The 27,759-nt window shown below is 49.1% G+C and overlaps 1 protein-coding gene across 3 annotated transcripts in view; it reads left to right on the top strand.

Moving 5' to 3' along the window:
• The window catches only part of RPS6KA1 (ribosomal protein S6 kinase A1), an 844,361-nt gene that overhangs the window by 768,966 nt on the left and 47,636 nt on the right, over positions 1–27,759 (top strand). For all 3 annotated transcript variants that reach the window (XM_078682639.1, XM_078682641.1, XM_078682640.1), the window contains one exon: positions 23,822–23,939. In XM_078682639.1, coding sequence (XP_078538765.1) covers positions 23,822–23,939 — 118 coding nt within the window. The remainder of the gene's footprint in view (positions 1–23,821; positions 23,940–27,759) is intronic.

The following is a 27,759-nucleotide window of genomic DNA, read 5'->3' as shown; positions in this document are numbered from 1 at the left end:
GCACAGTGACTCTTCATGACTTGGGCTTTACCTTGGATGAACAGTCCCACCTCACTCCAACGCAGTGGTTGATCTTCACAGGAATGATACTGGGCACAACATGCCTAAAATGCCTTTCCTCCTCCAAGGCGGAACATAGATATTGGTGAGATGATTCAGAGGATTCGGACTCGAAACGCATCTCCTGGCCCTAAAGGCCTACATCTTTATGGCTTTACGGCCTCATGCTCCACACACCACATGGCAGATAGGGGGCCCAAAAGTGATGTCTGCTACCGCAGTGGCTGTAAACACCAATAAAGTACATTCTCTAGTCCAATCACTCAGACCAGGACTTATGGATGAACCTCTACAGCCTGGGAATAAGTCATTCATTTATTCCTTTTGCAGGCATAGTCTACTGTAGTCACAGATGCCTCATTACTGTGACTGAGCACCCATGTGGGTGGCACGATTGCATGAGGCCTTTGGTTCCACATTAGAGCAGCATCTGCTACAAAATGTATTGGAGCTACAGGTGCTCCATCTTGATATGAAGGAGATTATCATTTCAGTATTGTGGAGAGCCATTCAGATCTTGTCTGATAACACCACCACTGCCATTATATCAACAGGCAGGATGGTGTGGGTGTGAGGAAATCAATCAGCAATTATAGAGCCCGGCGCTGTCACCCCTGATGGGTATCAAAGGGCTGGGGTGCGTGGTCTCAGTGGAAAAGCCAGGTCTTGAGAAAACGACGGGAAAAGGGAGGCATAAATAGATGGTAGCAGAGGGTAACAAACTGCGGGCAAGCTGGGCAGGGAACGTTTGCGGGGGAGCTGTCATGAGGACCTGCTCAAAGGGGTCGTGCTGTGGTCTCCACTAATTGGCTTCTGGAGAAATGGCGGGAGGAGGGACATGGTGGGAAGAGGGAAGAAACTAGCAGAAAAAGGCAGATCCGAGGACTGAAAAACTAGCAGAAATTGTAAGACAGGGCAAAAAAGGAAAAACAGAGGGTAGAAAAACTTGCAGAAAAAGGCAAAAGAGGGCAACAAAAGCAGAAAAGGCAAAACGGAGCAAGTAACAAGCAGAGTAGGCATGAACGGAGGGCAGCAGGTAGACAGGCAGAAATTAGCGGGACTACGGGCAAGCTGGACAGGAGAACTGTCGCTGGGTGTGCTGTCACAAGGACATGTGGAAATGTGGTGTATTATATGGTGCAGTTGTGCAACCCCACTGTGTAATATACTTACCAACCACTTTAGGACCCTTGAATTTGTCTGTCAAACCCTCCGCTCAACCCTGGTTACCTGTGGCATTGAGCAGCAAGGCTTACACAGAGGAAAAAGTGTAAAGCATTTAAACAGCACCAAACAATTGAAGATATTGTCACAAAAACCAAGAAATTCGACACCTATTCATAAAAATACAGTGTATTTTTATGAGAACTTAGACACAAACTAAAAAGATCCACGAGTGTTCCGGAGATAATAATTGTACAAGCAATAAGTGTCCATGCAGTCGCTTTGAAGGTCTTGAGACAACCAGATCTAGCAGAGAGCTAGTCAGATGGATCATCAAGGCCCTCAAGAACAGTTACCTTCACAGAAGAAGCAGTCCTTCAGCAGTTGCTGGCATTTTATTTGTGTTGCAGTGGTTTCTTATGGAGTGGTCCTGATGCAAGGAATAACGAATGCTGAGGATGATCCTAGGATTCTGTGGACCCGACTCCTCCCTGGATCTGCAGTACCTCATTATTCTCCTTTCCTGAGGAGTCGGCACATCTTTCTAGGAGGGCAGAAAGCGGTCTTGTGGAAAATACTCCATGTGTGCCCGGTAAGACTAATGTTTTTAAAGGCATCAAAGTGACTGCTTTGCTAAAGCTGTACACTTCAACAAGTTACATTAATTTCGACTTGAGATGCACATCGGGCTTAATGTAGCGAGTTGTTTGAAACCTTGGAGTGCCCACCTTGGTTGCATTGTTCAGGAGTTAGCACAACTGAGGGGTCGGCATGTAATTCTGTACTCGCCACTTCGGCAACCAAGTCTTTTCCCAGTAAAAGGGTAGTTTTGCGTGTTTACTGCTAGGATATGTAAAGTACATATCCTGCCTGTGTCATAGTTGCATCCTGCCTTAGGACTCAGTAGGCCTTACAAAGATGTACAAACCCTGGAATAACCCTCTAACTTACATGCCCGGCTACCACAGTGCCAAATACTAGAGATTTATAGGTAATTTCCAATTGGGTATAGCCAATCTGACATACACTTTAGGGTCAGGGCACTGGCACTGAGGTCTGAGAGTGTACTGAGGCCTGCTAATCAAAGTTAAAAAAAAACTGCAGAATCAGTAGTAAAGCTTGGGGGTGACCATACAAAAAGACACACTTCCTTTTATGGCCCCACCGCATACAAAAGGTGATGAGTAATTCTCATCATCCAAGTGGAAGAACCTGTTGAGGCAATCTGCATTGGCATGGTCAGCCCGAGGCCTGTGTTCCACTGTGAAGTCCATCCCCTGTAGGGTAATGGACCACCTTAACAACTTGGGGTTATGGAGCAAAGGACAAGCACATAATCCACTGTCCTCCATGGGTTTTTTGAGGTGTCTCTCCCACCCTTCCTTATCCAAGCGGAGTGGATATCTCATGGAGTGCAAAGAATAGCTCAAAGAGACTGAAGTCATGCCTTTCATGGTTTTGTTGAATCTCAGCGAAACCATTCCCGTTGGGATGATATGGGGTGGTGAACTGGTAAATCTCATCTTGTTCCTCCCACATTGCCATCATATATGAAATGTTTCCCTATCTAAGATTACCTTCTTAGGGAACCCAACCGTGGTGAAGATTCCCCTGAGGACTCTATCCACTGCAGATGCAATGTTTTTAAGTGGGATTACTTAAGTATACCTGGTGGCATGGTCCACTACCACCAGGATGAACCTGTTCCCTAAAGCGGTGGGTGGGTCTAGGATACAAACAATATCTATTCACCTCCTGTCAAAGGAGTTCCCACTGCTGATAGTGGTATGAGGGGAGCCTATCGCGGGCCTCCTGCCTTATCACTGGCTTGACAGCGACAAAACTCCTTGACCGTCTCAGACATCTGGGGCCAATAGAAATGGTTGACCAACCTCTCCCAGGTCTTGGTCTGCCCCAGGTATCCAGCCAGGGGTATATGGTAGGCCAGGTTAAAGGGTACTCAGTACTTTTGAGAGACCAGTCTCCTGGATGCCCCTGCTGTCCATTGGCTCACTGTACAGGAACCCCGACTCTCAGTATTCCTTATGCGCACCACTTTTGTCCCATTGTGCCTATTTGACGGCTAGCTGTTGCAGCTTTTTTAGAGTGGAACATGTCCTATTGCTCAGGTCCTTTCTCGAGGGATCACCCTGCTCCTTAGAGTTCTGCCCATTCTAGCAAGTTTACAGGAGTCTGATCCTATTCATGCTCCATGCCTTCCCCCTGGGAGTTAGGCTCCTTTCTGGGCCTGTGGACCTTTGGAGGCTGGGCTGCCAGTCATCCTGCCCTCTTCTTGGCTTTCAGGACCTGGTCCAAAGTTTCAGGCTCTACGATTCCTCGACCCTCTCAGGGCCTTTTGTGCTCTGGTAACACACATCCATTCAGGGAGGCCCAGCATGGCTCCTATCTACTACTCCCCAAACAGAAGTTTCTAAGTGGTTGCCCAGCAAACACTCCACTTGGAAGGCAGGGGGCACATCTTCCTCCTTTGGGCCATTAACTCCTCCCACTTAAAGTCCACCACAGCCATATGGTGTGACTTTGTGATGTTGTCCACGTTGACAATCTCATGCACCTCCTTATTTAGGGTCTGGTCTGGGTAAACCAGGTTAGCATAACCATGGTTATACTGCACCGTATCCCTGAGTCTTCACCTCCATCTCATTGATTTTTGACCACTGCCTATACTTCATGCTAGGAGGCCAGTGGGCCACAGGTTCATTGTCCACCCCAGCCAGGTACACTAAGGTGGCCTCTGTGTACCCTATCGGATCTGTAGGGGCAACTTCCCATCCAATCCCTACACAAGCCAACCCTTTGGATTGGTCACTAGTTGGTAATTTATTTGGTGCATGCTTCATCTCCCCTCTCTTGCCCTGGATGGTTACAGTCAAAGCACACCCCTGCCTTCAAGAGAACGATCCTCGTTCCTTTGTACCCCTTTCAATGGGATGTGGCTCGGGACACTTTGCTTTTGCTTCCCTCCCCCTTTCTCCTGAGAGGGGGCCTCGTCACCAATGGACTTTCTGGGGGCTCTGGTTCTCACCCACTTGTTCACCAAATGCTGGTGCAACTTCTTTGAAAGGCAATTTGTTAACCAACAGGTTGTAGAGCCCTTCAAACGTATCCACGTTGTTGCCTTTAATCCAGCTATCTTGTGACTTAACTGAGGTATCAATGAAGTCTACCCATGTTTGGGTATTGCCTTTCTGAAGGGATCTAAGCTTCTGTCTATTTAGGAATTAAAACAGAAAGCTCAACAAGGGCTGCCTTCATGTGAGTGTAGGACTCTGCTACCTCATACTCTAATGTGAATAGCATATCTCTACCAACCCCTGGTACGAACTCTGCCAGAAGTGTTCCCCAGTGTTGTGTCCCCACCTTCCCCATCTTGAGAGCTCTCATGTGGTGCCAGCCACTTGTCAGTGTCATCCCCTGGAACAACTTAACATTGGGGCACCTCCAGTTCTACTGCCGCCATTTTCTCTGGCTTCAAGCCCAGCCGGGCCCTCCTTTCCTTTACGACCAACCTTCTCTAAGTCCAAGGCTGCCATACTCTCCTGTATGGATCTCTGTCTGCGTTCAGATTCAGCCAGACTGGGGGAACTCTTGGCCTTCCGAAGGAGATCGTTGCCTGCATGTAGGAGAGTAGGGTCTGCAATCCTATGATCACCCAGATTTTTGCTTTTTGCTGCACTGGTTTACGACTTTCCCTGGCTGTGGGCCTGCTAATCAGACCCACAGCCTAGCTGTTCTCTCTATCCAAATTGTACTTAGGTACTGAATTGGCACTGGGCCCTCTCCAAGTCCCTGTACCCAGGGCTGAGGTGCACCCAGAAGTCTCCCAGGGGCTGAAGCATGTATTGTGCCACCCCTGGATTGACTAACTAAAACTGACACAACTGGCTGCACGACAGCTGGGGCAAGGTGGTGTACTCACCCTTTGCTTTAGATATAGTATACCTATATCTAACCCTAAAATGGACACACAGATCTCCTATCAGTCACTCCTATGGCAGGCCTTAACAATCCTGAAGGCAGAGTGCTTGGAATCGTGTGAGATGGTGCTCTGGCATGAGCTGAGCCTGTCTGCGGCTTTCGGGATCCATCCCTTAGCCGTTTCCATGATATCGCATACCATATACTCTTAAGTGCATTATAATCCTCGCGGTTATGTGCCAACTCTGGTATCGCTTTATCAAAACATGTCGAGTAAGGTGTCATACGAATTGGGATACTAACCCCTCGCCAATTCTGGCGACGGGGTTAGCATTCCACCCTTCTAGAGGGACACGACATGTATGTAACCCCTAACCCCGGTTAAAGTCAGACAGAGCCTTAGCATCCACAAAATGGATGCTGCCACCGAGACACAAGTCTGCCCTCCTGCTGCTGGGAGTCCTCCCAGAGCAGGAGATAAGGACAAAGGGTTTCCTGCCAGGGGCGGTGCCAGCACCGTCCCAGACAGGGTTTTGTGTATTGTAGGTAGGCAGGGCTTTAGAGGAAGGTGACTGCACGTGGCACCCCGGTGCTCACTGTGCATAGGCTGGCTGGAACCAGTTCCAGGGTCACTCCAGACCCTGTGCTGGGGAAAAGCCCGCCAAGGAAGTGGGTGTAACCACCCCCCTCCTAGTCCCACCCATAGGGCAGGACTTAGTCGCGTGCCAGCCCCCTTTTACAGGATAAAGGTAGAGACTGGCCCCCTTCCAAATCAGATCATCTTTGAATCCTGAAACTACTTTCTGCGAAAGGAACTCAAGACTTCTTCCTAAGATTTCTCCCTTGTGACTAAGGAGTAGTCACCCTGCATCCGCAGGCACCATCTAAAGAACACTGCGGTCTGCTGCAAGTCCTTCCTCCGGAATCCGACTGCCCAGCTCGACGAGAACCGGCTTCCCTGGCACCTCTGACCTCTACCCACCTCTACAGCCCAGCTGAGAACCGTGGGTGCGACGAGACCTCAAGGGACCGGCCATCTGCAAGACTGCACGACTTCTTTCCAGCAAGCCCGCCGAGTGAATTCCTGGTGAGTGCTTTGGGGTCCGAGAAGCCCCCACCCTGAGCAGCTCCAGCACCGAAGAGCAGCCCCCCAGCATCTCCACGATCTGCGTGGGGCCCTTCTGCTTTTTGCTGCTCACCGCGTTGTTTGGCTACTAGCCCGCTGGCTTGTGGCCTTCCTGACGACGCCCGACGACATTTCTGCTGCTGGTCTGGTTGCTCCAGACTGGCCCTTGCTTCCCTCCATCGGAGAAGTACCCTGGACCCTCCTGGTCCACTCAAGACGCCATTTTAGGTCCACCGCGTGGGCCTTGCATTTGCCAAGACTTGTTGCCCAATCCTGGGTCCAGCGACGTCGACAGCAAGAACCTTCGTGGGACAGCTCGCACCTCCATCCTGGTCGCCGACAACGCCTCCTGGTCCGAGAGACTGCAGAGCCCAGCAGCGCCCACTCACCTGACTGCGGTGACTTCGCCCGGTGCCATCCTGGTGCCCACTTAATCACTGGCTAGTGATTCAAGAACTTGGTCCCCTCTGCTTTCAGGTTTTCTTCTTCCTTGATCCAGGCTTGGATCCATCGAACTTTTCTTCACTGGTCGCCTGCCAGCAACTTCTTCCTTCCAGGCTCCTGGTCCGGCAACGAGATCCCCGACGTCTTTTCAGACCTATGCAGCTGCAGCCCCTGGGCTAGGTAACTTCGGCACTTCGGTGTCCCAGCATAGCCTCACTATCCTAGGGTCAGGATCCACTGTCGTTTTCTTCCTACCAGGTCGGGTTCGCCCGTGAACACTAACTTTGCCTTTACTAGCCTCCATAGACTTTGTCCCGCATCCCGCGTGAGAGTGCACACTCTGCACCCGAGTCCCCTGGGCCTCCTAGTAGTAATCTAACGATTCCCTAGTCCAGTCCTAGCGATTCCAAAGCCTATTAGAACTGTTACTTACCTGCTAGTAATTCGCATTCCACTTTTAAAGTATATGGTTTTTCGTGCCCCTCGGGCATTTGTGTATAACGTGCTAACTTAAGTATTTTCGTAAGAGTTTTGTTGTGTGCCTAAGCACCCTGTCCTCATAAAGAGTACAGGGTTGTTGTGATTCTAATAAATACACTGTTTATTTTCATAACACTTGTGTGGTGTCCTTTCACTGGGTGTTCAAGGGGTAATGTGATGGTAAAACAGCTGGCTTAACACGCCCTCTAGAGTCTTAGCCTTAGACTGCTCGTATCCATGCTACTAGGATAGCTGGTCTATAAGGTTGACTTACAACCAATCATCAATAAGGGTTGTTTGGACTGATATATAGTGATCACTAGAATAGTGAGCACTGCACATCAGGCCAACTTCTCACACTGCCCCACTGGTTCCACTCGACAAACTTATTGTCCTCCACTCCCTCTTCCTCCCCACGACCTTGGGGTCATTACTTCTCCAGGCATGGAGGTACCCTGTGAGCCTCCCGCGCTCTCAGAGCCTTAATCAAAGCAGGCTTTTTGGCTTGGGCTCCCATGATGATTTTTATTTCTGCACAGGATGGCCCCTGACAACAGCCCTTCTCACAGCCTCGCCGCGGGTGGCTGTAATTTGAGAACTCTTGCCGAACTGCCAGATTTACAGTCCTGCCTTGATATGAGGTCCGCAAAAGTGGTCCCTCCAAAGAGACGGGCCTCCCTAGTTGAGGTTGGAAATAGTGGATAGCAACATCTCAAATGTAGTCATCAATCACAAGTGGCACCAGAAGCCCTTAAAAACTGTTTAGTGCAAAGCACTTCTCCAAAATCTAATGAACGACACAGATCTGTTGCTTAGCGTGGTGTTGAGCTGCAGACAGAAGAACATGATGTGAAAGTGTATTCTGTTGCTTAATAACTACAACTATGAGGTCCTGAGGTTAGCTTTGGTGAGAAAGTCCTGCCCTGGTGCTTACTTGCCTCCTAATCAGCTTACTTCAGTAGAAGTGCTTCCTCACTATTGCTCTCACTTTACTGGCAGCCCCTGATTACCAGCGCCCTACCTTGGTGGGGTAATAGTTGCCACTCACCCCGTTACTGGAGATGGGGCACTAATCACCTGCTGGAACTGCTACAAAGAAGAGGTTCTCGGAGAGGCCTGGTGGCAGAGAAAGGAAACTGACAGACTTCACAGGCTTTATCCATTGTTCCCTGGCAGGCAGCGGTGGAGACTACTGAAGTAACCCCGCACCCCCCTTTTTTGTTATTTCACAACACTAAAGACGTGCGGTGGAGGAAAGTGAACCACTAACGACTGGTGGTAAGGGAGCTCGCACTGTCCCCCTGACCAAGCTGAAGAAATATACCCTACCAAAAGACCACCACTGCACCAGTGGCGGATGGACAACAGACGCTAATAGCATAGGCCCCTCTGACAGAGGAGACATCCACCCTTACAGACATTATGGCAGCGATACAGGGAGTCTGCATTACCCTGGCATGCAGAATTGCCTCATTCTCCACTGAAGTCACACTGATAATTGTGTATCTCCACAGTCGTGTCAGAGGCAGAAGACTAGATCATTGCTCTAAAAGCAGAAACCAAGATTTTAAAGACCCAGGTCAAATAGTTGTATGCCACACCAATGTTTTAAAGGCCAAGCAGGAAGATTTTGAGGGGCGGTCAAGGAGAAACAATGTCCGCATAATAATAGTCCCTGAACGATCAGAGGGACCGGCGGTTGATTTGTTTGTAGAAGAACTCAAACAGATGTAGCCCTGTGGCTTCTCGAAATACTTCTCAGTTGAGCGTGCCCACAGAGTTCCTGGCACCCTGCCAAAATCGGGTGCACCTCTGTGCCCAATAATGCATGCATCCTTAACTATCACGTCCAGGGTCTTATTATATAAACCGACCACAGTGCTCCAGCAGTCCAATATGACAACGGCAACATCACCTTCTTCTTAGACTTTGCTCTGTGTTCAGAAACTATGTCGATCCTTCCTTTAAGTCAAATAAGCTTTGAGGAAGAATGAAATAAAGTTCTTCATGATATTCCTAGCAAAATTATGAGTAGTGTCAGATGGAAAAACCTGCTCCTTCACCACCCCTGACGAGATTCGGGATTGTTTGGATGGCTGGAGTGTGGTTGGATGAGCTGTGCCCTGATCTCGACTTGGACGATAGCCTACTGCTTCCATACCCCAGACAAGGCACAGGGATTGGAGGACTAGTGACTACGATATGGCCTGATACACCGTCAGACTTTGTTGGACTTTCCCATGAGACACTTGTTGACAGTGAGCTACTGTGACAGCTCAAGACCTTTTCCCTGCTCATTAAAGCTGTGCAATACAGACATTGTGACTGCGAGGGCATAAATACCTTGCACAAGTGGATGGTGCCTGTCAAGACTTGAGACTAGAATTCTCCAAATGTTGACAATATCTGCTCTAACATTTCTCCTTGTTATATGTGGGGGGCAGTAGGGTGGCAATCTGGCGGTAAATAAAGTCTCCTACAGTTTTTATTATGTTTTGGGACGACAGGCGCTCTGCACAGTTTGGGGGAGCGGGGGGCGGGCAGTTTCAAGTCTGTCATGCAGGGAGGGTGTATTTTATGGGGGGTTGTGTTGAATTATTTGGTTATTTTTTGTTATATCAGTATATTGGTGACATTCTCTCCTTGACACGAGCAATCCAGGCTAAACAGTCCTAAATTTCATCCTCCAGTCACCCTTATTGTTTCCTATGGACTCAGGGATAGCCTTCCTACTGCCCCTGCTACTTACCACATAGCCCGTGACCTTAGAGGGGATAAAAGACACTCTTTCGACATTTGTTATCCATAGCCGACACAATAGTGACTCCTAGCTTCAAGACCCTATCATGGAGTTAATCGTTTGGGAGATTAAATTAAGAGGAGTGATACTACAATACCTTAAGAGACACTGACCTGACCTAGTTCTCTTTCAAGAGATGCACCTTCAAGGGAACACCTACTGTGCTTTAGATAGATGAGGTTATAAAATAGCCACTCATGCGGGATACACAACAGGATCTAGAGGGGTAGGCATCTTCATGCGTAAATCACTCCCATTCATCATACAGAATACCTGGCCTGACTCATATGGGAGGTATGTAGCGCTCATGGGAAAATAAGAGGGCAATACACTTAACATTATTTCAATGTATATACCCCTAGACTTCATGATGCTGCCTTTTGTGACCCTAGTGCACTTCTCCGCTGGCTTCCTGAGGGTGGCTTGTTGCTGGGTGTTGACTTTAATGCTGCTGTTTGCGTCGCTAATGATCGCTGGCCCCCTTGTCAGTCTGGGTCGACTTGTAAAACGCTGTATTTAAAAAAATAAAATGTATATCAGCGATTGGCTCTGTTGACATGTGGCATGCCTTTAATCCCACAGTACGGCAATACACATTCCACTCGGGAGCCCATGGAAGTTCCTCATGCATCAATTATGTACTTGCCTTTGCTCACCAACATCCCCATTTTGGTGAGGTTCATCACCTTGCCAGAGGTAACTCCGATCATTCCCCAGTGTGTTTAACCTATGGACTGGCGGATTGAAGAATAGCCACAGATTGGTGGTTAATCACTGGTATTTCAAGATCAGACTCGCCTTCATGAAACCATGTAACAAGACTTTGATGAAAACAAAGGTTCATTGACCTCCGCCCAAACGCTGAGGGACGCATATAAAACAGTCATACAGGGTCTGGGCATGGCATTAATTGCGCGGCATAAAAAGGAAAAGAGGGCCTGCTTAGAAACCCTTGCACTGAAATTCAGGAGTTTGAATCCCAACTCGCTACTGATGACCAGATAAACTTACAACATAATTTAACCTTGAAGCAGAAGGAATACAGGGATGTCTCAGCAGAGGCCGCTAGGACTAGCCATTGCACAACTTGGCACTGCCTCTAAGGTGTGTGACAGGGCTAGATAGTTTGTGGCCTGGTTAGATAGAAAGGACGCAGCGTCTCGGTGGGGGTTCGAGAGATATAGAATGATGAGGGTGAATGTATAAAAGATAGACAAGGTGTGGCCGATGTCTTCACAGCCTATTATGCTCACCTGTGTTCCCTGCCACTTATGGTGACCGCTCGGGAGTCTTGCGAACTCCTATCTGATATCCGTATTAAAGCACTCCTGGAGCAGGAGCTGACGTAAAGCGAAGTGACACAGGCCATCCATGATATAAACTCTGGTAAAGCTGTTGACCCTAATGGCCTGCCTATAGAACTCTACAAACTTACAGTGACTGAAATTGCCCCTGACCTCTTGCGAATATTCCTAGAGTGCTGTGATTCCGCCCAAAGAGCAAAGGTTAGCCAACATATTCGTTATCCATAAAGAGGATAAACCTCTGGAAGACTGTTCCCTCTTATAGGCTTATATTGTTGTTTAATGCACAAGTAAAAAATTTAGCAAAGCTTTCAGCTACACGATTGGTTCAACTAATTCGATACTTGATCGATCCGGATCAATCAGCCTTATGCCAAGGAGGAGCACTGCGCTTAATTTGCGGTGGCTACACGGAGTCCTGGGCTATGCAACAGAACTCCGAGAAGATGCCCTTGTGCTGTCTCTTGACTTACGGATGGCCTTGGACATTGTGGAATGGCCTTGTATGTATGCAGTTTTGGAGAAACTGGGGTTCGGCCCCTGCTTCATCTCCTGGATAGAGCTCTTCTATTCTGACTCCCTTGCTAAGGTGACTGTAAATGGGGGCACATCCACACTGTTTCAGCTCCAGTGTGGTACAAGGCTAGGCTGTCTGATCCCTCCCTTAATTTAATCTGGTCTTGGAACCGCTTGCTGCCTGGATCAGAAGGTACCCCCTGATCAGAAGGCTTAGATGGACTGCTGCAGGACATTGAATCTCCCTTTATGCAGAAGACATCCTGCTCTGTTTCTAACCCAACCTCCACTCTTGACAAAGTTTTGCACATATTCACATTGCTTCATCGATATTCTGTTTGCAACATTAATTGGAATAAGTCTCTGATCTATATCCTATATCTACATCCCTGTGTGCCATGCCTACAATCCACTGCCCTGGCATAGATCAGTCACCCCTCTAGATGAGTGCACTATACCAGTGGTGAGGGTACAGTTGCATGAGCCCTTATAGTGTCTAAGTCCATTCTTAGACATGATAAGTGCAGTGCTGCTATTGAGTATATGGTGCTGGGAGTTTGTCATTACGAACTCCACATCACCTTAATGGCTAGACTGAAAACTGAGCAGTTTGGTATCAAACTTCTCAGCACATTAAACCCACGCTGATGCCAGTGTGGGATTTATTGACAAATGCACACAGAGGGCATCTCGGAGATGCCCCCTGAAAACTAACCAACTTCTAGTGTCCGGCCTGAGTGGCTGCTTAGGCTGCCACCACCAGACCTGTTTCTGGACCCCTGGGTCGAGAGCCTGCTGCTCTCTGGGGCCTGAAACAATGCACATCCTGGGACAAACTGCTAAGTATCCTCCCCCAGGATGGGCAGGGTTCACGAAGGGGAAGCTTCTAAGCCTCCCCAGACCAATTGCTGCTTTAAGCAACTGGTCCCTACCGGTTCTACCCCCACTTTGGGTGGAGCACCGGTGGGAAAAGCAAGTGAGGGAGAGAGGTGTGCCCACCTCTTCCAACTCCACTCCTCAGGTGGGGGAGGCGAGGTGAAGCACAACTCAGAGTCCCCGCCATCTTGGGGATGGGGGGACCCAACCAACCAGGGACAGGCTCCTGCCCCCCTCCCACTGGAGGTTGGCACAATAGGGGTTGTACCCACCCCAGGGATGGGACCCATTGAACACCATGAACCTTGCTTCCTCAGATCCAAAAACGACAAGAAGAAAAGAAGGACCGAACAGCCGGGCAGCCAGCTAACTGACTTGGCCCCAGCTCTACAGGCCTATCTCCCCTCAAACCTGCTCCTGCGAAATCCCGGTGTGTCCTGCAGCCAGCAACCTCGAAAACCCCAGAGCACCTGCCTGCCTTCATTTCCAAAGACTGCTTCTCCCATGAACACTGGATTTGTTCAAACAGCAACCTCTGGCAGCAGCCAGAAAACACGAATCCAGCCCACTCTGCACCCGCCAAACCCGGCCCGAGCTAGAGTGTAAAAACACCACGAGGAGGTCACCCCGGCGATCCTGAACCAAGATCCGGTGACCCCTGACCTGTCTCAAGCCTCCAGCCAATGCCTGCAGTTTAATTCCAGAAGGGCCCCCCTAACCGCAACCAGGGGCTGTTAAGAAGATCCGACCCCAAAAGGCACCCCTGTACCAGACGCCCCACGGCCTTGTGTGCCCAAACCAACGGTGCCTAACCAACACTTAACTTCCCAACTTACCACTCGAAGGGGTGGTGGCACCTAGAAGTCCTTCATCTCCCTGCCTGCAATGCTTTTGCAAACCGGAGGTTCTCCATAGAAAACAGGGCGCCCGATGTCGAAACAGCCCTCTGCACCCAGCCGCCTCAGTGCCGCTGAGGGTGCACCTTTTGTGCTACTTTGTTTCCCCATTTGTCCTGACCTAAACCCTAGGAGCTTTGATCCCACAACCCGGTGGCCTGCCTGCCAGCAGCCACCACCCTGAGGCCCCCTATCCCCCATTGGATAACATTGGGCCTCAACATTGTGCACCTAGCCGCCCTAGTGCTGCTGAGGGTGTAACCAAAGTGCATCACTGACCCTGGGGGGCCCCATAGTCTAACCGCAGAACCTTAACTCCCACAGTCGATAACTTACCTGTGAACCGATAAACTGTTTTTCCTCAATAGAATAACATTGACATTTTTTTCCCAAAAAGTTTCTAAGTGTGGAGTTTTGAAATCTAAAAATAGTCTTTGAAAAATCACACAAATAACCAAAGCGTATTTACTTACACAGTAAAAAGTAACTTACCTGTAATTTACTGAAAAAGCCTATTCATTTCAATGTACTGTTTGCAACCTCTTGCATCCCCTGTAAATCAAACAAAGTACAAGTCCTATTGCATTTTCAAACTCTTCTACATTCAGCAGCTTATTACTGTAAAGTCTGTAATGCTTACCTGTGCCAGGCTTGCTTGGTTCTAAAGATAAAACAGTATATTTTTTATACAAAAACAATTGGTCTAGAGTTCAGTCCTTGAGTGTGTGAATTAATTTGCTAACTGAGTGGGTACATCAAATGCTTAAGACTGTCCTCTGATCCTGCCTTACTGCTCGACCACACTACCAAAAATAGAGAGTAAGGCTCTATCTAACTTTAACCTCTGCCTACCTCTGGGGTCACCTGGATTCTATACACACTATACCTCATTTTGGTGTAGTATATATAGAGCCAGTTTCATACAAGACCTTATACATGATGTTCAGGGCATTGTGATGTTGTGCAAAGCTAGATGTGTAACCAGTTTATTTTCAGGGAAACAAATCCAACATTGTCGCGCATGCAGATATGTGCAACAGGTCAATGCTGAAAAATAGGATAGTGTAAGATCTAAGCTGCTTCGCTACATGGGCCTAACTCGGTAATATAACACCCACTCCTCATACTAAGAGTCGATACATAAAAGTCTATCTAGAACCATTCTATAATATTTAAACTAAAAGCCAGCCTTAAAACCGATGTAAAATCATCTTCTTTTAAAAATATTTCATAAGAGCCTTAATAGTTAATATACTGTTTGAAATTCCAGGCACTCAGAAAGCCATGTTGCCTAGAAAAAAAGGAAAAAAAAGTGTTGGTTCGGTTTAAGGACCAAAGGTGATTCCATCCAATTCCCGCAGCAGCCTCTGATGGAGGTGTTACCCATAAGTTATCCACAGAGCAGCTGTTCATATCAATAGGAGCAGAAGCATCCCAGGTTGGCTCTAAGAATGTATTCATCATCAATGAAATATATGCTGGGGACAACAATACACATGGGCCTTTAAGGGGTTTGTCAATACTTCAATGTCCAGTGGCACACCCAATTGTGATCTGAAACATATATCCAGTATGCATTTGTGTCTGCAAAGCAGACAGGTTGTATCCAGTCAAGCCACCCTGACCTGAAGGATAAGAACCAGTGATCATTCAGTTCCTGAAGCCGAGGTGTACCGAAGCAATGTACCATGCGCTCATGGCAACGCAGCACCATCACTGCTGTCTCCATTCTGGGTTCAACTCTAAGGTCCATTCGGGAGCAGAAAAACTGAAATCCGGATTCCCGCCACCAGTAGCAGGACAAGCGGGAGCCCCCCAAAAACGCTTCCCAACACGGAGTGTATAAAAGATGGTATGACTCCGAAAATCGTCTGAAAGGTGCTAACCAGACCAGAAGCAATATATTTTTAAACTGTGCACTATTACCTTAATTTCAAACATGTTGAAGATACGGTGGACCAGCTCCCCAAAATTCAGTGGGAAATTAGTATGGAGTAGTAGCTGCATCTGAGACGAGAACCTTGCAACCTGCAGGTCTAACGCCTCTCTGACTGAAGGTTAGGCCGCATCCTTTTGAAAAAGCATGGCTTTCAGTTTGCTCAAAGAATCAAACTGTATGTTGGAAACATTTATCAAAGGCCATAGCGCTGCCTCCCTAAATGTGCCGGCAGGTGGAAACCGTACTTGTGTGCAACAAGTCACTATGGAATTAGCCGCCACAAGATGAGCGATGCCTTGTTCCATTCCACAGCAACCTTGATCATTCAGCATCAAATACCCCCTATTCGAGACCAGTTTGAACACCGGATGAATCACAGCAGCTGGAGAACCCTTCAGATAACATGACAAGTTTGCTACCGAAGCATTTGCATGGAGAGAAATGTCCTTGCAGACTAAGGATCCACTTAAATCATCCTCACAGTCAGAACCATTAAGGAAAATCTTTCTTTCCCCATTTCTGCATCTAAACCTGAACGGTAATTCACAATACTCATGCATAGAACGCTTCCCTAGCGCATTCATATCAACCTGCATGTTGGTATTGGAGACCGTATTGGAATTGGAAAGTCATGACCGGTAGCGTGATGTAACCCTGGATAATCCAGTTTGTGAATGGGTTTAATTTTTAAATGTGCAACATAGTTTACTGTTCATCTCTGTCTGCCATTACCATCTGTCTATCCATTAGATCATATTCAGAAAACAGACTAGTACTGTTGATGTATGATGCATGCTCGCAGGCAGGTCGCTCCCCACACTGCTGCACGGCTCTGCTTGCATTGTTTTTGCCTCATTGTGGCGATTCAGAAGGAGGGACACTGAGGCGGGAGCGTGGTAAAGAGGGTTTTATTCTTATAAATGTCTTTTTACGTCTCTGGGTGACTCTTTCTCGGGCTAAAGCTGCCGGATCCAAGGTGTCAGCTAGGGTGTTAGACCGTCCTGGGCTTGCCCGCCGGCGTTCTGGTTCTCTGGGGGCGCGGTCGTCGTCTCTCGCGGTTTTCCAGCGCCACATGCGGGGAGAAAAGGAGACTCTCAGTAAGGTGTTCAATATGAGCAGTGCCCAAGAGGGGAAACCGATGGAGTGAGGACACCGGTGCTGCTATATACACGTTGTGCTAGGCATGGTGAGGACGCTCTGGGCGGAAAGGAGGGATAGCCAAGAAGGATAGGGGGGGGGGGGTTGTGTGATGGAGGAAAAGGTGCGAGGAACACAATGAGGAAGGGGGGGGGTCGGTACAACTTTACACGGAGGCGTCCCGCCTCCCAAGCCACCCAGCCACCCGGTCACGCACCTGGGAGAGCCACACTCCTCCGTGAGCGTGGCTGGGCGCAGAGCGATAACGTTGGCCTCCTGGCTCGGTCCCTCGGACGGCGTCGCTTCCGTTGTCTCGCTCTCCACTGTTCTCCGCGTTGATTCTCTCTCCGCTCTTCTCCTCCTCGGTGTCGCAGCACACCGGACTTCCTCCTTCCGGGCTTCTTAGCGGGGTGATTGGTAGTGCGTCATCTGGGGGCAGGGCCGCTTCCTCCTCTCTCATTGGTAGGTACAGCGATGACACTGTAGGGGGGTGTGTCTCTGACTCGAAACCGGCCCCGTAAAAGTTACACGCTTCTCCTTGCGTCTCGGCCCGTTCCCACCAGCTGAGAGAGCCTGTTTCCCACGGTTCCTGGGACGATGAAAGAGAGGTAGGACATGAGTTATGTGTCCACCAGTCGTGAATCTGGGTAGAGTTCGATACCTTCCCGGCCTCCCTGCTACACTCATCTTGTATTTTTCCCCTGTGCCTAACTTGCTTTCTTGCCCAGACTTGTTTTTATTCCCCTGTGCCTGTACTTGCTTTCTTGCCCAGACTTGTTTTTATTCCCGTGCCTGTACTTGCTTTCTTGCCCAGACTTGTTTTTATTCCCCTGTGCCTTACTTGCTTTCTTGCCCAGACTTGTTTTCTTGCCCAGACTTGTTTTCATTCCTCTGTGCCTGTACTTCTTTTCTTGCCTAAACTTGTTTTTCCTACCTGTGCCCAGTTCTCCCGCGGCCCCTGCCAGTTTTTTGCGTCCCTGCGGCCCCGCCCACCTGCAATCCCATTCGCCGCCCCGCTTCCCAGCTGCTCCTCCCTCCCACATCCCCTCATATGGAAGCCGCTCAGCGGCCGCGCTCAGCTGCCGCACCTAAGGCAAGCCCGTCCGTGCCTGGACCGCGCCCAGCGCCAGGACCCCTGGATACCACGACGCCCGACACCGCTACGATGCCAGAACCCTCCACGCACTCAACACCGGAGGATCACACACCTGCTTCCTGGCCGCCCCGAAGCGCACCCACGGAACTTTCACCTGCCGGAACTGCAGCTTCACAAGCATCCGCCCCACCATGCTGCCGACCAGGAAAGAACCCAACCACCTCAGATGCATCCTTCTCAACACCCGCTCCGCCCGAAAACATGCCGGTTGAACCCTGGGACCTACCCGACTCAACCTCCCCAGACGTCGCCTTCCTGGAGGAGACCTGGCTGAACCCCGCCTCGGCACCCGACATAGCCATAGCCGTCCCGAAAGGCTACAAGATCACCCGCAAGGACCACACCAACAGAGCGGGAGGAGGAATCTCCATCGTCCACAGGAACACTCTGAGTCTCGACCAACACCGACACACCCTCCGCACCGCCGAACACCTGCACTTCCAGATCCACACCGACCCCAACACCACCCTCACAGGAACCCTCATCTACAGACCGCCCGGACTCTGACCACAGTTCAGCGACTCTATCGCTGACTTCATCAGCACACACTCCCTCGCCTCCCTGGACTACATCCTCAACACTCCCTCGCCTCCATGGACTACATCCTCCTCCGGGACCTGAACTTCCACCTCGAAAACAATGACGACACCAACTCCACCACCCTGATCGACAACCTAGCCAACCTCAGACAGCTCGTCACAACACCCACCCACTCCACCGGTCACAAGCTTGACCCCATCTTCTCCGCAAGCCCCCACGTCTCCTTCAACCATACCACCAAACTCCACTGGACCGACCACCGCTGCATCCACTTAAACTTCAAGAAACCCACCACGCACCACCGCACCCAACAGATGCCTCACCGCTGCAGAAGCAAAGTCACCGAAGACCAGCTAACCACCACCCTCGCCCTGAGCCCACCCGCTGACCATACCGACACTGACACCGCCGCCCGCAACCTCAGACAGTGGATCAACGACTGCGCCAATACCCTCGCCCCGATCAAGAAACCCTCCAACAATCATACCAACAAGAAAGCCAGCTGATTCACTGATGACCTCCGGGCCTCCAAGCAAACCTGCCGAAAGCTGGAGAAGATCTGGCTCTGTGAACGAACACTGGACAGCCACGCCGCCCACAAGAATGCGACCCGCAGACACCATCACCTCAGACACCATCACCTCATCAGATCCGCCAAAAGGGCCTCCTTCAAAGACCGCCTAGACAACAACGCGCACAACAGCAAAGAGCTCTTCAACATCGTGAAGGAACTCTCCGACCCCAGCTCCAACACCAACGACGTCCCACCCTTGCAAGACCTGTGCGACTCGCTGGCCACCTTCTTCCACCACAAGATCACAGACATCCACAACAGTTTCATCGCCACGAACGCCCCGACAACCACTGAGACCTCCCCCCCCCTCCCCCCCCACGACCACCATCTGCACCAACCGCCTGCTCTACTGGACCAAGATCAACGACGATGACACCATCAAGATCATGAACACCATCCACTCCAGACCTCCGTCAGATCCATGCCCACACCACATCTTCAACAAAGCCAGCACATCCATCGCACCCCATCTCTGGAAAGTCATCAACACCTCCTTCGAGACAGCAACCTTCCCGGAGAGCTGGAAGCACGCCGAGATCAATGCCTTACTCAAGAAACCCAAGACGGACCCCAAGGACCTCAAGACTTCCGGCCCATCTCCCTGCTCCCGTTACCGGCAAAGGTCATCGAGAAGACCATCAACGAACAACTGACCCGCTACCTCGAGGAGAACAACATCCTGGACCCTTCCCAGTCCGGGTTCCGCAGCAACCACAGCACCGAGACTGCCCTCATCGCCGCCACCGATGACATCAAGTCCCTGCTGGACAACGGAGAAACGGCGGCCCTCATCCTCCTGGACCTGTCAGCCGCCTTCGACACGGTCTGTCACCACACACTACGAACACGCCTCCACAACGCTGGGATCCGAGAGAAGGCCCTGGACTGGACCACCTCCTTCCTCTCCGGCAGAACACAGAGCGTCTGCCTTCCCCCACCCCTTCCGCTCCGTAGCCACCGAGATCTGTGGCGTTCCCCAGGGCTCATCCCTCAGCCCAACCCTGTTTAACATCTACATGGCACCGGTCGCCCGTCGGCACGACCTCAACATCGTCTCCTACGCCGATGACACCCAGCTGACACTCTCCCTCACCAAGGACCCCCACACTTCACGAAGGAATGAAGGCTGTTGCTGAATGGATGAGGAACAGCCGACTGAAGCTGAACTCTGACAAGACGGCGGTCCTCATCCTCGGATCCAACCCTTCGGCCTGGGATGACTCCTGGTGGCCGACCGCACTGGGAACCGCTCCAACACCCACCGACCACGCACGCAACCTAGGGGTCATCCTCGACTCCACCCTCTCCATGACTAAACAGGTCAATACCGTCTCCTCCTCCTGTTTCAACACCCTCTGCATGCTCGGTAGGATCTACAAGTGGATCCCCACTGAAACGAGAAGAACAGTCACCCAGGCCCTTGTCAGCAGCAGGTTGGACTATGGAAACTCCCTCTACGCAGGAGCCTCGGCCAAACTCCTGAGACTGCTCCAACGCATCCAGAACGCCTCTGCACGCCTGATCCTCGACATCCCTCTCCGCAGCCACATCACACCCCACCTGAGAGACCTGTACTGGCTCCCGGTCAACAAGAGGATAACCTCCAAGCTCCTCACCCATGCACACAAGGCACTCCACAACACCGGACCAACGTACCTCAACAGACGACTCTGCTTCTACACCCCCACCCTCCAGCTCTGCCCCGCCGACCTCGCCCTCGCTACAGTCCCCCGCTTCCGAAAAGCGACCTCAGGCGGCAGAGCGTTCTCCCACCTCGTCGCCAAGACCTGGAACATCATCCCCATCCACCTACGGCAGACCCAAGACCTGCTGACCTTCAGAAAACTCCTCAAGACCTGGCTTTTCATGCAGTAGCAGTATTCCCCACCCCAGCACCTTGAGACCCTCATGGGTGAGTAGTGCGCTTTACAAATTATATGATTGATTGATTGATGGCCCGTGGTCAGAACGTAACGTCCAGCTAAGAATTATAATGGACCGTAATTATGACTGCCCATGTTGTAAAATAAACATGTCTTGCTGCATTATGTCAATTGCAGATGACACTATGTGGCCCAGTGAATAATCCAAGATGATGTGGTCATACCATTTTCAACCACAGCCAAAGCCTTTTCTAAATTGACTGTCGATCTCGTGCAATCTCTCAGCAGCTTCCTGTTGAGAAATCTTCCACAGCTCGTTGTATATTCCATACAAAAAACGCTTTTGACGTGGGTTCCGGGGACATATTAAAAAATCCCTGAGATCCATGTCATCAGAAAGAAGTGACAAGTGTGAAAGTGTTGAGGTCTTTAGTCAATTTAGGCATAACTTCCCAACACTATATAACGTCACTTTCCGAGTGTTCAGTTTGTACATATTGCTGATCAGGCCTATTAATCCTAAACCCTTCGGTGTTACCCAGGAATCTACATTGACTCCTTTTTGTGTCTGTCGGCCAAACCAACTATCCCTTCCAATTGGGGTCTGATAAATTGAAAGAACCATTATGTATTATGGTATTTAGTGTATCCTCACTGAAGTGTATGTGCAGCCAATTCTCAAAGCATGAGAATTCAGGGATACGCTGTGTGTTCAAATCCCTCTGTTCCAAGACATGAAGCTTGTTGCACTGTTTTGTTTAGGAAAATCATTTGATGTGGTGTGAGACCTGCACTAAATAAGGCCTCTGTTCCCTGAACCTGCCAATCTTTTGTCACCGGTAGCAGATTTTGTGTCAATGGTCTTTCCAAAAGTCAAAACCCTGTAGAGACAGTTGGCAAATAAAAGGGAGCAGAGTTTATCAGCTTGGTGTTTGTGAGCATATTTTTCTTCCCAGGTGTAGGTGCAAGCCTATAATAATGGGTCTGATGTTTCAAAACCTGAAAAATAAGCAAACTTTTGTGTAAAAGTTTTCGAACTACCTTTCGGCGGTGTTGGGTAGTGTTCCCATTGTATATATTTATAAACAACACGTAAGATACTAGTTGTGTGTAAAAAAAACTTTTTTTAATGGTGACCATAGTGTTGTAACAGAACAGGTCTCCATAAATAGATGTACCATCGTACAATTCATCATTATAAAATGCAGCTGATTGCTCTAGATCTGCAAGCAAATTGTGCACAGTTTCAATGTCCCAATCATCAGAGAAAGTACTAGAGGTGATGTAATTTAAAGAAATTTTTAAACAAGTAAGGAATTTGAAAAAGTTCAGTGGGACCATATACATCATACATTACCCTGTCCCAAACAATTCCTTCAGGAACTGGAACTGCTGTGATGTTCACCAGGGACAGGTCCCTTAGTTCACGGTGTGATGATGCATGTGGTTTAAGAACCAAGTTCACAAGTTGTATTGTGGAGCGATCTGACAGATAGTAGGAAAAAGACAGTCACCAATCCAAAGTACCAGTAAAAGTAACCCTATGGCAATCCAGAGATGTACCATGGTGAAATGCAGTAAGTCTTTTTCAGCCGAAAGTAGAAAGAATATGTGCATAGCTTAAAAGGGAGGGCTGCTGTTGGAAGCTCTGGTTCACTTGAATCCAATGAGAAGTCATCATAATGCACGAAGTAGCCAGTCACCATCCGGTCTATTTTTGGCAGCTCAGCAGGTTTTGTGGAACTGGGCGATGACCCGATCAGTGGCATATTCACATAGACGTCGTCAATTTTTTTAATTGAGATTTCTGTACTTGTTGATTGTACAGTTGTAGTTATTCCAACAGGGAGAAGCAGAATTTCATTGTTTACAGCTTCTCTTTGGAATAACTGTCATTATTAAAGCTTCGATCTGAACTTCCTGTACAGTAGCGAAAGGAGTGCGGCGGCTACCCAGGAGCCCACGTAGTCTACTGTTGAGACTCTGCCACGTATCAATGGAAACAAACCTGTCTCTGTGACCAGGTACAGGCGCTGTGTATGATGGCCCAAATTCTTTTTTGTCCACTATTTTTTCTCTGACCAGGTCCCAAATTTTATGAAGTTTGATGGAGCACCCTTTCACAGTCTGAAAGTTGTGCGGCTTTCCTGGTATTCGTGGCAGTGTGCTTTGCTGTTCTTGGGTTGAGGCAGCTGATGGCTACGGAAGCTGTTAACCATTGAGGAATAGTCCATAAACGGCAGATAATTTTATGTTTGTACTTTGATGAGAGGGCTGTCAGAAAGAGCTGCTTAGGTTCTGAATAGACTCAACATGAAAACCTACCTGTTGGGAATACTAGGGAGCTTTATCCAGAAGAGACTTGTCTTGACATCATCCATAAATCCATAGTATACGTGCACTGAAAATAATTCTTCAGTTATGGTGCAACAGGTTGTAGATGACCCTGTAACAAACCATGAATTGTCGAAGAACATCTTTCCACACTGTTACTTAATTCTGTGTATATTTTGATTTGTGTTAAATATTCTATTAGGCACTTATCTGCATCAAGCCAGTAGAATAAAGCTCGGTATTGCCACTGTTATGCCAAGTAGGGAGGAGTTTGTAAAGTATGCACAGGTATCCTTCAGCAAGATTACATATGCATCACGCCCATGTCCTAGATGGTATTAGCAGATTTGGAGTAGTCAGAAGTTCGATTTCACCTGTCATCAGTAGTGTCCAGCATAGGACCAGCTGGGCTGGCTCCATGCCAAATTGTGAGGTTAGTCAATATAATAATGGACATAAAGAAAATAATTTATTTAGTTGACAGTTATCCTTACATGATATGAATCTAAACTAAGTCATTTACATAGATAATAATAGTTTAAATATGGCATTATTGTGGCCCATCTGGGTATGGTGCATTATAGTCCGTCATGGCACATGTAACTGCTTGATGTTTCCACTTTACTAATGTATTGACCCCTCTCACCTTTTAGATACACACCCTTTGCTAATGGTCCTGAAGACACGCCTGAGGAAATCCTGGCCCGGATTGGAGGGGGGCAATTCACACTCAAAGGGGGGAACTGGAGCAAAATTTCAGAGGCTGCAAAGGTATGTATTTGTGCGCCAGAGTGCCCATGCATTGAGCTCATTTAATATGCCTTGGTTATAATATTGTAATCTGTAATGTTGCTGGATGTTTGTGAAAGGAGCCTGAGTTATGGGGGGTTTCTCCAAACCTTATTCCTTGTCAAAGTTTATTGGCAAGTTATTTTACTTACAGTCTAAGATAGAAATGGAAGCAAAATATGATACCGTTTAGAAGCAGTCGAAACTAAAATAATAGTATCACGAAATCGTCTGAATTCCATTTCTTCTCTACTTTTTTACACCTGAGCTCAGAGATTTTATTATATGTTCCTAGATAGGCTCTTGCTTTGGCAATTACTTTCTTGTGAGAAATAGCCACAGTTTAAACACTGTGACTTACATTGGTAGTTTTAATAATTATGCAAGAAAAGCATTAGGGCTCCTGCATGGTAAACTATTGCCACCCTTCATTTCCTTTTCTTCTGCCTGAAGTACATGTACCCAGGGCATTTGGACTCAGCCTTTTGGGAATGGAAACCAATGCTCGGCACCAGTATCTCACCTTAGACGAATCACATTTAGACATCTCTAGCAACATGACGGTACTTATTTGTCAGATTAGGCCTAAGGAGTCTTGTCCAGCTTCCTCAATGACGGGAGAGCCAAGAACATCAAAACAAGATTTCTGCAGCAGATAGCTGTTTTTTCTGAGTTCAAAAAGCTGAGTGTTTTAACATACAGGTGGGCTACTAAATGTTGTTTCTCACACTGCAGGGCTTAGAGAATCAATAGATTATCAAGTTGCAACCACCTTCCTGCATTTGTGTCAGTTGCTAGCTATTCAAAGTCTTTTTGAGATTATTCTGATTATAAGGTCACAGGCTACTTGAGACCAGAGTCGTGCAATGAGGATTGGTGCCTGCGATTGAGGCAGCGCACCTTGTGGAAGTTGAGAGAGTATATTGGTGGAGATCATCCTCTGGAGAGGACCTAAGATGGGCCTTTTATGAGAGAACCCCATTGCTTTGCTCGTTAAACCTCCAAATATCCCACTTAATTTCCCTGCAACAATTGGGAGACTGTCAAGGTTGTAGCCTCGAAGCATTTCTGCTGTGATGCTCCACAAAAGGTCTGAACCCAAATCAGGCTTGAGACATTGCTGTGTCAACACCTTACCAAGCACCTGAAGCATCCCGCACCTTGGGCAGGTACTATGTGAAAAAACGTGTGTAGCAGAGGTGACCTCTTGGTCTCTGGTGACAAGGATTATGCTCCGAGAGGTGGCTGGAAGGTCGAGTCCTGGGAGACTCTACATCAAGAAGAGAGGAGGCCAGGACTAGAAGGTCTAAAAGCCACCATATGCAGGCCCAGCTGAATTTCTGGGGCCTAACACTTACCCACCATCCCAAGTGAGTTTGGGAGAAGAGATGCAGCTTGTCTGTCCAAAGAGCTTTAAGGAGATGGCTTCTTGCTGCTGTCGAAGACCTGCCCGAAGATCTGTGAGAAAGATTGCCTCACTTATGCAGGGAAGTTGCGTGTGGGGGCAGCCTTTTCTCACTCCTTAACACCCAGTAAGTAAGCTCATCATTTGTGACAAACGGAAGAACTATGCGGTGGAGGAGATGGTGCCGAAAGGCCACTTAGAGCTGCGTGGCTGACTAGGCTCATCCAGACCGACTGTACTCCATCAAAATAAATACTCCAAGTGTGCAGAGCAGAGATGTGGAATGGTGGGATTATGATAAGAGTCCATAAACTGCCAGGTGCGCAGATCTATCAGAAGCCTGAGATGTTAATAGGTACAACTGTGGGTCCCATTGAGGTGAGGATCGGGCACCAAGTTAGGAATTCAGCTGACTGCATTTATGCTAAGCACAAAAGGACCCAATGGTCCCTCTATGGAGATTTAAGCACTATTCTCTCCTCTACATGTGGAAAAAAGCAGAGCATCATATGATGAGTCTGACATACTGGGACTCTGTTGAGCCTACCCGACCTATATCCCCACTCAGAGTTGCTTTGTGCCACCAAGAGGGAGACTGCATGCCCCACAAAAGGCCTTAGGGCATACAATACGTCACCAGTGATAGACTAAGGATAGTGTTGGTACAAAATGTGTGTTAATGTGGGGGGGGGGCAACAGCAGATTTCCTTCCCATATTTTGTAAAACATTTATATCTTAAAGTAAGCAACACATTAGAACAGACTTATCTTATGTATATCAGAATCGTATCAGCAGCATCTATGACCTTGGTGGAGAACTATATAAAGCAAGGGTTCAAGTTTGCACACATATGAGGGGCGTGGCCAGCGGAATGACAGAGTAGACACTTCTGCAGGAGCTCCGGCAGCCCATACTGAATCCTGCCTCAATCCTGCCTTCTAGACACCATCTAATTTAGCAAACCGATTACTCCAAGTGCCCAAGAGACAAGAGGGGTGAGGTGTCATGATTTAAAAAGAAATAGAGCCTACCGGTGTAAGCTCTGGTGATGCCGAACGGGACAAATGTGGCTGCCCAAAATGGCAGAGGAACGATAGCTGGCGTTCCAAGGGAGGTACTGGCAAACGCGGTGGTTTAGCCCTACAAGTACAGCTCAGCAACAACAAAGGCTGGAGGCCGTGCGGAGACGAAGAGGTGATATGGAGGGCCGAGCGCCGCCCCTGTGGCAGAAGAGACTCCGTACTGGCCGCGGGGGTCAACACATCGGGCCTCCTCCGAGACCCTTCCAGGTGTGCGGTGCTCTGGGGTGAGGGAGTGGCAACCCCCCCCAGCGTTAAGTCCAGCTGGCAGCAAGGTGGCCGGCAAACCCTACAACCTCCCGATGTGGCTGGCAAGTACGGAAATACGCTGAAGCTGCCCTGCGGGGCTGGCAGCTACAACAGCCGACACCTTGACATGCCGGTGGAGTCCACGATACAAGACTGGCCCCCGATGCCCCACTGGGGTCCCGGATGGACTGCAAATCCATGATGAGCAGCCGACCATAAGACCTTCTCACGCCCCTGCCCATCGAATTGCGGCAGGAGGACATCGGGAGAAGAGAAGGTCTCGTCCCCGGAACTTGAGTGCGGGCGTGCCGCCAGCCAGACTGGCCTGAGGGCAATGAAGAGGAGAGGGCCGGAGGGAAGATTGAGGCTCGGGAAGGTACCGCTAGCCAGATGTGCAAGCACAAAGAGCTGACGTTCAGTAGCAGAGCCGATTTGTGCTACTGGGTAAGAAAGCTACAGCACACACCGAGAGGCTATTAGATTGTAGAAGAAGCATGTCGCTCCAGCGGCCAATAGGAAAGGAAGAGGGGGGCCCGTTCCTCAGAGACAAGAGTCCAGCAACTGACCGACTCCTCCACCTCGCCCAACTAGGGAGGCTTAGACACTGTGAAGAGGTGAGGGTACATTAGACGTTGCGCCTCAATTTGCTTCTTCCCCCCCACCCCGACACAACAGAAAGGCGAGTGGGTGTGGAGGCCGGAGACACCCCGTAGACATTGGGATGCATACCGGGGGACTGGCAGCCACCGGAGGGGGACTCTGAAGTGAGGGTGCCCTGGAGGCCCCCCCCCACATTAAACGTGGTACACTACACACCAGCTTGCCAGGAGACCTGCAGGGACGAGTCCATCGTACCACAGCAAGATAATCGAGCCCCTAGATGCACCATTGAAAGACCGCTCACAGTGGCGAGAGATAAAGACCCTAAAGCCACCAAGCATGGCAGAATGGACAAATACACTAAAGTGATCCTCCCACCATCGGAAGCAGTAACATTGTGGGAGGCATACAAGGCAGTGATGCGGGACAGAGCGCAAAACAGAATAGCCCAAAAACGAAAAGAAGAGA

The sequence above is a fragment of the Lissotriton helveticus genome, chromosome 3_1, assembly GCF_964261635.1.
Source record: "Lissotriton helveticus chromosome 3_1, aLisHel1.1, whole genome shotgun sequence".
NCBI classification, from domain to species: domain Eukaryota; kingdom Metazoa; phylum Chordata; class Amphibia; order Caudata; family Salamandridae; genus Lissotriton; species Lissotriton helveticus.
The sequence above is the reverse complement of the archived record's forward strand: the minus strand, read 5'-3'. Positions and strand labels throughout refer to the sequence as shown.